Source organism: Brassica oleracea, chromosome C7 (genome assembly GCF_000695525.1).
Source record: "Brassica oleracea var. oleracea cultivar TO1000 chromosome C7, BOL, whole genome shotgun sequence".
Lineage (NCBI taxonomy): Eukaryota > Viridiplantae > Streptophyta > Magnoliopsida > Brassicales > Brassicaceae > Brassica > Brassica oleracea.
Window position 1 is genome coordinate 17902369 of NC_027754.1, and position 10980 is coordinate 17913348.

General features: G+C 30.4%; 2 protein-coding genes across 9 annotated transcripts; one reads left to right on the plus strand and one right to left on the minus strand.

The window, feature by feature from the left end:
• The first annotated feature begins 3597 nt into the window (after positions 1 to 3597).
• LOC106306655 (ubiquitin thioesterase otubain-like) lies at positions 3598 to 5560 on the plus strand. The gene is made up of 8 exons (XM_013743349.1): positions 3598 to 3729; positions 3832 to 3956; positions 4083 to 4148; positions 4359 to 4406; positions 4666 to 4690; positions 4771 to 4871; positions 4937 to 5197; positions 5279 to 5560. Exons 2-8 carry the CDS (start codon positions 3837 to 3839, stop codon positions 5309 to 5311), a joined length of 654 nt encoding a protein of 217 aa, XP_013598803.1. The 5' UTR covers positions 3598 to 3729; positions 3832 to 3836; the 3' UTR covers positions 5312 to 5560.
• Position 5561: 1 nt separating this feature from the next.
• LOC106306654 lies at positions 5562 to 8683 on the minus strand. 8 transcript variants are annotated; one of them, XM_013743343.1, is made up of 12 exons: positions 8424 to 8683; positions 7795 to 7836; positions 7615 to 7693; positions 7429 to 7533; positions 7286 to 7349; positions 7132 to 7178; positions 6932 to 6986; positions 6786 to 6824; positions 6356 to 6524; positions 6193 to 6256; positions 6029 to 6109; positions 5562 to 5962 (listed from the first exon to the last, which is right to left on the minus strand). In XM_013743343.1, the coding sequence occupies exons 3-12, from the start codon at positions 7677 to 7679 to the stop codon at positions 5764 to 5766; spliced, it is 888 nt and encodes a 295-aa protein (XP_013598797.1). In that variant the 5' UTR covers positions 7680 to 7693; positions 7795 to 7836; positions 8424 to 8683; the 3' UTR covers positions 5562 to 5763. The 8 variants fall into 8 exon arrangements, with proteins under 8 accessions (XP_013598797.1, XP_013598800.1, XP_013598795.1 ...); XM_013743346.1 differs by having other exon boundaries at positions 7450 to 7533; positions 8424 to 8680; XM_013743341.1 differs by lacking the exon at positions 7795 to 7836 and having other exon boundaries at positions 8424 to 8682.
• Positions 8684 to 10980: the final 2297 nt, after the last annotated feature.

The window sequence follows — 10980 nt, forward strand, 5'->3', positions numbered from 1 at the left end:
TACATACTAAATTGTTGGTTAGGACATTTGTTCAGGGATTTGCTTAGATTTGGTCTTTAGAGGTCTTTTATCGCTCAGATTAACATAATGTAAAATGCAAAAGAAAGTGTGTATACGAGGGCACATGTAGTCTTGAAATGAGGAGAGGAAACAGGAACAAAAAGGGTATAGCAAAGAGTAATATTATTCAACTCATATTAATCATAGTAATTAGCTCAAGTGTATGATGAAAAGACGAGACATGCGTATATTTTGAGGAAGAGACTGTGGGAGAAAAAAATTATAGATGAGTAATCGAATTTGTTTATTTTACTTGAAGACATGCACATATCAAAACCGAAAACAAATCAGAGAAAATTGCTACAAAAAATCAAACAATATACTCTTTTTAATAAGTTGGTGTGTTTAGTTAAAAATATATGTATCGGATTCTAAAACTAAGATATTGTCAAAAATACACGACTTTTAAGAATCATCATGTGATGTTACTATGATCTAGAAACATGAATATATAAAGCTAAATATAATTATGTTAGAAATTTCGATGTTACTATTCTAAAATTTCAATTAAAAAGAAAAGCCTTTCGGATCTCCACGTTTATCAAAAAAAAAAAACTTTAAGTTTAATTTTGTAAGAAACTTATGCTTGATTTTTCCCAATTGGCTGAATACAGCTACTTTTATTTGTCACTAATTATCGACTCTTGCTTGAATACTAGCTCTATTATTAAAAAAAAAATGTTAGAACCTTCAGATAAATCGAACACTAAATCTGTTGTTTATGACACTTACAAGTGATTCAAATAAAAATCTAATCGGCCGGGTCAAACAAAGTTCCGACAAGCAGACTTATAAAAATGTTCCATAATTTTAAGCAAAAAAAAAATGTTCCACAATGCATAAACCAATTAATTTTTCTTAGGGGGTAGTGACCAATAATTAGTCGGGCAGTGTTTATAAAAAGAATGTGGCATAAGTTTAAGGTTATTTAGTCGTTTGGCAAGGCGCTACATCATGGAAAGATAAGAAAAAGGTGAAACTAATACGTTTATCTCCTTATATTAAAATCGTATGATTACTTTGTCGTCTAACTAGACACACATAAGTATAAAATAGTAATCTAGATTAGGGTGCATGTGAAAAAATAATAATTTGGTTGACGAGAATATGTTTCGGTGGCCTTTTAACATCTCAAAACAACAAATGAATTAACATTACATAATTAGACAAAACAAACAAACATTGTATTAATTTCTATTTGTAGAGCGCTTAACTTTTGTCATAATGCAAAAAGTTAGGCAAGAGGACTTTCCGCACTCTAGACTTCTTGGACTTTGGCACATCAGTTTACAACCACAACAACTTTTAACATTATAGGCAAAATGACTTTCTTCTAATTAAACAAACCAAATCTCCCTTTGTGAAATCCACAAACCATCATTTCTTTTCTAAATTCAATTCACTATTGTACTTAATATATTCAATTTAATCAAAACCAATATTTCGATCTGGTTCTTAACTTTTATTATTGTGAAAGTGTATTTTTTTTCAAATTCCCAATGTTTCTGCATATCATATGAGCATTTTCCAACTAATTAATATTATCTTCCATAGAGTTTAAGATATGGTGATTAAATTTAGCTTATCACAATTTTGACATAACTCGGATCTTATTACAGTTTTAACTTTTTATAATCAAAGATAATTTAGACCATATATCGTATAAAGACGGAAAACTCTATAATATGGTTTTCTCTCAAATGACATTGCATTATAGATCTATGATCTTTACCCTTGATATTTTTCTAGGACAAGTGAATGACCTTTGGTGACTTTGTTTTACATATGAAAGTTGATTTATGATGACTTTTATTTGTAGAATAAAAACTTTTTAAAAATATCACAATGCTTTACGAATATAATTGCCACAATAGCCTTATCTCAAATTAGACTACTTCATGAGACATGAGCTAACCTCCAAGCTATCGCATGTTAGTTGATTAGCACAACATTTGTGATGTCATCAATTGGTACTAGAATCATGTTGATTCTTTACATATTAAGATGATCGTTGGATCCACCCCACCTTAGGAGAGTAATAATAATATAACAACTATCTGGTTGTCTATTCAGCGGAAGGGCCCAAACTTTTGGCCCAATATAGAGCTCAACATTTTGTCGTTCCATTATTAACGAAGCCACATGCACGTCGTGTTTATGGCCAAGAAACGATTCGGCTTTTCTCAAAGCATCATTAATAGGGGATTTTTTGGGTAAGATTTTTAGCGGAATATAATCGACCGTTTTTTAACTTTTGACTAAAAATCAAAGAACCCCTCATTAATCATGTTCTTACTAATGACTAATGTAAAAAATAAATAATACTCCCTCTATTTCTAAGAAATCCATTTTGAAGAAAAAAAATGTTTCAAAAAATATTATTTCCATTCCGAAAAAATTCACGAAAAAATAATTATTTCAAAAATTTATAATTCTATATTTTTAATGTATTTATTTAATGGTTACTGTAAACTTCAGAAAACATAATTCTATTTGAAATTGGTTAAAAATATGAAAATAACTAACTTCAAAAAATAATATACTGACCGTTAAAAATTACTAATATATATCTTATATATTAAAATAGAAGTCACAACTTTGATTCATGTGTGACTTTTTTAAAAATGGACCCTCACTAGAAATCAGTTATCATATTTATTTATTACTAATAATACGGATTAATAATATATCATTCCTAATATAACATCGACTCCTAAGAATCTGGATTGGTTAACAAACTCACTTTGATTCATATGTGATATTTTTATTTGGATCATCATTTAAATTTTTTATTAAATGTATTTTCTTAATGCTAATATATAATTAAATGTATTTTCTTAATGCTAATATATAATTAAATGTATTTTCTTAATGCTAATATATAATTAAATGTATTTTCTTAATGCTAATATATAATTAAATGTATTTTCTTAATGCTAATATATAATTAAATGTATTTTCTTAATGCTAATATATAATTAAATGTATTTTCTTAATGCTAATATATAATTAAATGTATTTTCTTAATGCTAATATATAATTAAATGTATTTTCTTAATGCTAATATATAATTAAATGTATTTTCTTAATGCTAATATATAATTAAATGTATTTTCTTAATGCTAATATATAATTAAATGTATTTTCTTAATGCTAATATATAATTAAATGTATTTTCTTAATGCTAATATATAATTAAATGTATTTTCTTAATGCTAATATATAATCTTTTAACTACTTAAATCATAATATAATTTGATATCTTTTAATTTAAAATATAAATATATATATATATATATATATATATATTCAAATTGTTATATTTAAAATAATTATATATAAATATTTAAATATATAAGTAACTTAAACAATATATTTTAATTATGTAAAATATATATAAACATGAAAATTAATATCCGTATGGTTGTACAGATCCAAATCTAGTAAATATTTTAAAATATATTTATTTTTGAAGTAATCCAGTTGAGTATACACTTGGGGAAAAAGCAAAACGTCTGTTTACCTTTTTCTACCCTTCCAATCAAATTGATTTTTTTGGTTTCCCCTTTTCTCAGAATATTTTTCCTAAAAGTTTTGCGTTTTTATTTTTCTGCTTAGAGAACATTGCAGGTGGGAAGATCAGAAGTTTTGCGTCTTTGAATCGATCAGGTAAAATCCATTGTGTCATCTCCGTTTCTCTTCTTCTGAACGTTTTGCTTAGAATGAAACTATCTTTATGGAGCTTAGTCACTCTTTTTTTTTTTTGTGTAGTGAGGATGCAGAATCATAATGATGCAGTGAAGGATGATGAAGCGGTTAAAGTTGGGAATTGTTCTGTGGAAAATGTTCAATCTTTTCAAGAAGAAGCTGCTAAATTTCCTTATGTTGGTGATAAGGTTAAAACTTAGATGGAATCAACTTCTCCCTTATCACATCTTCTTATCTATGGGTTTCATGGAATCTACATGATGTTGCTCTCTCTCTCTCTCTACTATCTTCTTTTTGGTTCAATCACTGTGCAGGAACCTCTCTCTAGTTTAGCTGCAGAGTACCAAGCAGGGAGTCCCATTCTGCTCGAGAAGATCAAGGTTGTCTTTCTTCTTCCTTATTTGTTTGCTTTATATATGTTTGTTTTGTAGATATTAGACAATCAGTATATTGCAATCAGACGAACTAGAGGCGATGGAAATTGCTTCTTTCGAAGCTTCATGTTCTCTTACCTTGTATGCTCTTATCTCTAATTGTTGCTTCTATCTCTATCTAAAGTTGTTGTTGTTCTTCTTCTTTTTGTTTATTAGGAGCATATTTTGGAATCACAAGATGGTGCTGAAGTTGATCGTATCAAGGTCAATGTTGAGAAATGTAGAAAGACTCTTAGATTTTACTTTTGAGGACTTCTTTGCGGTAAAGAAAACGATCAAACCTTGTTTTGATGATCATTTAGAAACGTTCAATCTCATTAATCTTATTGATACAGTTGTTCCTCGAGCAACTAGATGACATTCTCCTAGGAAGTGACGAGTCTATAAGTTAGAGAGAACTGTTATTTTATGAAATGGTTAGACGTCTCTTCTCATAGTATATCATCCTTTTTCCTCATTACAGCTACGAAGAGCTGTCTCTGACTACAGTAAGCCACTCTAAAAAATCTTTGATGACGTATAGATCCAACCAAACGTAGTTTTTGACTGATTCTGATTTGTGTCTCAGTTGTAATGTTCTTCAGGTTTGTTACTGCTGGTGAAATTCGAACTCGTGCAGAGTTTTTCGAACCTTTTATAACAGGACTATCAAACTCAACAGTGGATCAGGTTTGTACACACACTTATAATAGAAAGCTTTGAATCCTCTCCCTAATAGTTTTTTTTAATCGTAGTTCTGCAAGATATCGGTTGAACCGATGGGAGAAGAGAGTGACCATATCCACATAACGGCTTTGTCAGACGCGCTTGGTGTTGCAATTCGGGTTGTGTATCTTGACCGTAGCTCGTGTGATAGTGGAGGTGTCACTGTGAACCATCATGACTTTGTTCCTGTGGGCACTAATGAGAAACAAGAAGAAGCTTCTGCTCCTTTTATAACCTTGTTGTATCGTCCAGGCCATTACGATATCCTCTACCCCAAGCCATCTTGTAAGGTATAAACACTTGATCACCATATAGCCTTCTCTTCCTTTAGATTTTTACCTGGTTTTAAGTTAATGGTTGTGTTGTTACAGGTATTGAACAATGTGGAGAAAATGATCGTTTGACATCATAAACTGGTTAGAAGATGTTTACAAAATTGGAGGTAATATGGATGAAACACCATGGAACAACCAACAATTGCATCCTCTCTTTACTCCTTGATTATGATCAAAAAACCTTTTTTTTGCAACATCAGAGAATGGACTTTTTTGTTTTGCTGTTGATATTCATCTCAGTCTTCTTTCATAGTATATCAAACTGAACCAAATGGTTTGTCAAATAATCAAAAACAGAGGTCTAAGTTGTTTTGATGACTTGATTTAATGTCTCTAAACTGAATTTGAATATATTCTTGATAGAGAGACAAAGCTTTTGGACCATTATTGGTCTTGTGTTACTATAAAAGAAATCAGAACTCCCCCAAATATTGTATCAGAGTGGAAAGATTTGTATTTTTTTGTAAAGATGTGAAACCTTGTAGGAAGTGTATGTTCTTCAAATTTGAGTGGTTGTGTGTTTACACTGAAGGGTGAACTACAACTGGAGCTTCTACTTGCATTGTTAAGTCTTTAAACTGAAGAGCTATGATTGGTTTTGATAGCATCACTGCTACACTTAACCGCCTTTCATTTTCAAGCGACTCTTGTGATGTGTGATTCTTATCTGCCTCATCTTCCAAAGGCTTTGATACTACCGCAGGACTCACAGGCCTCACCCTGCAAAAGATTTCAATATATCTTCCTTCTAATAAACGTTGTCTGCTATGTTATTAAGAGATTGACCTTAAGTAGTAGCAGAAGCATAACCTGCAGTGGATGTGGCAAGAGTATTTGAGCAGGTTTGGGTTGAACTTTGTATTGCCACTGACATATTATTTGACATTCTTGATGAGCTTACTAAGCCAAGAAGTCTCCCATGGAAACAATCAAATGAACCAAACTTTTACCTAAAACTCGGAAGCGACATTTTGATTGCTGGTCCCATCCATTTTCCTAGTTTGGTCTCTGATTCTGAGGTAGCCAGTTAGACCATTACTTAGATATCAAAACATGAAATGAGTTTTCTCATTACACAGATGCAAAAGTTAGGCCAACAAGCAAAGAACTCACCGTTTGATCTAATTTGGATGTTGCAGATATTTGCAGAAGCAGCACTATCAACTTCACTAACTTTAACCTCCATCAAATCCTCAGGGTGAGACAGAGTAGTTCCCAACCCAAATGTGTCTAAGAAACCAAAAGCTCTTTCCCTTTTTCTCTTTGGAACTGCAGTGATTTTCTGCTCCCAACCAAAAAAAAAAAATTAATTTTACTCAAAGCAGATCATCTTGTTTTACACATGTTTCATCCCATTCTCCAAGAGTTCAGGAAGAATTATTTTGGTAGTTAATGATTGCAATGTCTCTACTTTATGTAGACAAGATTTTATCTTGTTTTCATCATTTGGTTTGGTAGTTAAAAAAAAAGAAAACTTATTGGGAGCCTAATCAGTAATTATTACAAGGTAAATCACTTTTAAGACCAAAGTATAGGCACTAACTTTAGAAAATCTTGCAACTTGGCTTGGGAGTCCTACTTCCTGCAACACCACCATGTTATTTTTATAATAAAATGCATTATTATCATCCAGACTCTCAAAACATTCCATTGATATAGAGCAAAGAGAACAAAGTAAAACCCACCTACCTTGCGTCCGTGATGACAAGCCTCGTTGCTGTTCACAAGCACCCTCGCCGCCCATCTAAAGGGATATAAGAGAAGGAACGATCACTTAATAAACTCATGTGTTTGATAAGCATGAATTAACTAACAGAATATTCCCAATCACTTGAGTCAAATTTTGCTTTACTAAAGAATGGTTGGAGGAAGGAGAAGAATGAACATACGCGCATGATGTAGGAGGGTTCCATACAATCCCTGCAATCATGACAAGCTGTGAAACAAAAAAAAAAAGCAAGAGAGAGAGAGTCGATTAAAGAATGTTGGGGGATGATAAAGTTTGAGTAAGTAGGAAGTTGTAAAGGAAAGGCAAGAAGAGACCTCATCGAAGACACCAGCGGGACTATCATCGTAGCTAGCCAGGAAAAACCCTCCAAGAGTGTACCTGTATAAAAAAAATCACATAAGAAAGACATTTGTTTAATTATTTTTGAAAAAGATCATTTAAGCAAGAAAGGAACAACCCTGTAGAAGCTTGTTTATACCCAAAAGCTTCAACAAGTCGAAACTCCTTGGGGATGAATGCTCGAGCAGTGGAAGCCTTCACAAGATGAATCTGGTACAACGCACTGAAAGCAAAAAAAGAAGCCAAGTTAAAAGCAACGAAGAGACATTTTTGAAAAGCTACCCAATTAAAAGAGGTTACTTGCCTTCCTTTGAATATCCATGGAGGTTTAGCATAACCAGAAGAAACATTCCTTTCTTCAACCTCCATGAAAGTGATGCAATCTACGCCACAAAAGAGAGAGAAAAAAAAACATACCTTAGGAGACAAGTTATGACAAAACCTGAGTGTAAATGGAACTTGCACATATCAAAGAGTTCTTAACTAATTAGCAAAGATCCAAAAGTGACATCAAAGCATCAACAATCTGCACACCACATTCAAACAATAAAGCTACAGCAAATACGGTACATATAAAACATGGCAGATAAAACCCAATCAAACCCAAATTGCCAACTTTTTTTTGCATGTAAGATCTAATTTGGTAATATTTTCATTTGTAAGAAAAATCTAGAAAATGAAAACCCAGAAAAGGAAACAAGCACTATGCTCAATAAAAATGTAAAGATGAGGACACAAATTCAAAATGTCTCCTCTTTAGAATTAAAAGAGAGAATAAACAAAAAAGGGTTGAGGCAAGTGGGTTTATTTAACCGTTTATTTACTTTAAAAAGTGGATTTTTCCAAAGATATTTTCTTATACAATTAGCAAGAAAAAAAATACAAAACCATTGGCGGAATCTCTTATGAAACAGAGTGTAACCCAGAAACTGTTGCATTCATTTGTAAACAGAACCATCAAAACTAAATCCAGCGATTGCCTAAAAAATCTATAACCATGTAAGATGAGTAACACAAGAAGATTCACAGAAACTGCTACCATTACAAATGGTAATTCAAACAAAATTATAGAAAAGAAACTAAAAAATGTTAACTAATGAAACAAATCCAAACCGCGTTCCAAAGCCTTCGGCAGAATGAAATCTTGATGAAGATTCAGATGGAGCGAAGGTTTCGGTGTGTAGTTGAGCCGAGTTATTTAAGAAAAAATAAAAACTTTCATGGAAATAAAAATGTGGATTTTCCCTTATCTGAATTAAAATAATAACAATAAAAAAAGAGGAACCGACAGAGATTTATGTGAGTGAAGGTTCTCGTTGGTAATAAGGAGAAGCGATTGAGAAGTGGATAGGCTTTGGTTCTTCTTGGACCAATCAGTGAGACTTTTGTCTCTCTTTCTTTTCTAAGCTTTTATCTTATTTCGCGCCAATCCGAAGTTAACATCATCTCCCACCTTCTTTCACTTGCTATCGTTTTAATGATTGCCCTCATTTGTCTATAAATTAAACTTGGCATAGTTTTTTTTTTGAGAAAGGGCTTAAAAAACTTGGCATAGTTAGTTGTTTTTTTTTGCTTAACTACAATTTTTATTACCCAAATATATGAATACAAATATTTTAACTTCACGGAGATTTAAATTCCACATACAACACCGAGATATAGTATCACCCATGAATACTTAGAAAGATCATATGCTATCCAATCGAAACGGCTTTGTATTTTTCACCACAACGAAAACAAATTTATCCCACGAGTCGAAATAAACTGTCTCTTGCACCATCTAATTCTACCACACGAGACAGAGACATACAAACTCAAACACAATAAAATCTACACAAGATGACTTCATAAGACCATAGCATTGTCTTAAGATATGTATATTAATATAGAAAACTCTTTTATATCTTCCTTATTATATTTGAAAATCAAATGCAAAAGTAATATATAAATTTGAAACATATATTGTAAGTTAATTATTAATTATTTTATCAATTATAAATTTGGTTCTTAAAATTACAAGTACATTTTAATCTTTTATATAATTAATCCCCATCTAAAGTGTACGCATCAACAAAAAAATCATAAAATTGTATTCACAATTTTTTAATATATAATAATATATAGTCATTGATTTTTATTTAGTATTAACTGAAATAAGATATTAATATGAAATAACATTTAAATTAATATATAAAATCTAAATATTATTACATAGAAAATATTAAAATATGTTTATATAAAATAATATATAGAGTTATATTTTTAGTCAAAAAATTTCTTCTAGGGATAGTTATATACTATATATCAGAATGTGGATTAATTCTATAATAATTATATTTGGATATAATCTAATGATTATTACTTTATTTTACTATTGTATACATTTTAGATGAAGAGAAAACTCCTTAACTATATATAAAATTATAGCTAGTTGGCTTATAAATATAGCACCAAAATATTTTTGAACATTAATATATCACCAAACTTTACTTCAAATCCAAGTCAAAATAGAGCAATCTCTTTACTATTATTTGAGGAGCATTCTAAATAATAAACTTTTGCCTCATGTGTTATTATCAAGATTGTCATTACTTATGTGTCACCATGAGAGCTCTTCTCATAGCATTTAGTGAATAACTCTTGCTTGCCTAGACTAATTACATATAGTGCCATTGGACATTTAAGTTTCATGTTTATGCATAATATAATTGGTTTTGATGGATTATACATATATCTTTTATTTTCATGCGAGTTTTAAAAATGTATTTATTGATTTCATGCTTATATCTTCTCATTTTTTCTTGGTTGTATCTTTTTTTGCAACCTAACAATAGTAGTCAACTGTATTGTAATCATTATCGCATTGTAAACAAGTTTTTATTTCATATATTTCTTATTGGATGATTTACATTTTACAAGATATAATATTGGTGTATGAGTTTTATATGGAGTGATAACACATTTCGTAGTTTGAAAAAAATAGGACCATATATTGATCAACGTTGTAGAAAGTTGCTATATTTCTAATAAACTATAGTTTACTACATAAATATAATGCATAATCTAACTTCTTTTTTAATGGTATACGTACTATGTAAGCGTATAGTTTAAATATTATATATAATATAATGCATAATCTAATCCTTTTTAATCTTGTATGTACTAGGTGGTGCCCAAACAAATTTAGTGACTATATATATGGCAATTTTTCAATGCAATTTAATAATATTTGCCCAATATTTCAAATCATTGAATGTATAAATTAATTGCCATATATATTGGGCATTCGAAAAATTATTTCTTGATTCACACTAGAACGCGGAAGATCGACATTGAATGCCATATATATTGGGCAAATATTATTAAATTTATTTACTTTCCATTATATATTCACAAATTAGCATTCGAAAAATTATTATAGGAAAATTTTGACTCAGACCAGTATTCGTATAGAAATTAGAACAATTTGTGCTACAATTATTTATTAATTTAAAGTCCTATACAAATTCTATTCAATTCCTTAGATTAAGCACCAAGATTCTGAAATTAAGGACTCAACCCATCACAACACGTCAATCTGGTTATATTCGATCAAGTTAATTTACAAAGTTAATTTTGTTTCCTATACGTTGATTTCTTAATTATATTACTTTCCATAATTTTAAAATTG

Bases quoted from the DNA above. Each gene is read 5' to 3' on its own strand.
- LOC106306654 (XM_013743343.1), bottom strand. From the start codon at position 7,679: ATGGAGGTTGAAGAAAGGAATGTTTCTTCTGGTTATGCTAAACCTCCA. The intron at 6,987-7,131 runs GTATGTTCATTC...ATATCCCTTTAG, and splicing joins AACCCTCCTACATCATGCGC to ATGGGCGGCGAGGGTGCTTG. The intron at 6,257-6,355 runs GTGAGTTCTTTG...TGGCTACCTCAG, and splicing joins CATCCAAATTAGATCAAACG to AATCAGAGACCAAACTAGGA.
- LOC106306655 (XM_013743349.1), top strand. From the start codon at position 3,837: ATGCAGAATCATAATGATGCAGTGAAGGATGATGAAGCGGTTAAAGTT. The intron at 4,407-4,665 runs GTCAATGTTGAG...TCCTCATTACAG, and splicing joins CTGAAGTTGATCGTATCAAG to CTACGAAGAGCTGTCTCTGA. The intron at 4,691-4,770 runs GTAAGCCACTCT...TTTGTGTCTCAG, and splicing joins AAGAGCTGTCTCTGACTACA to TTGTAATGTTCTTCAGGTTT.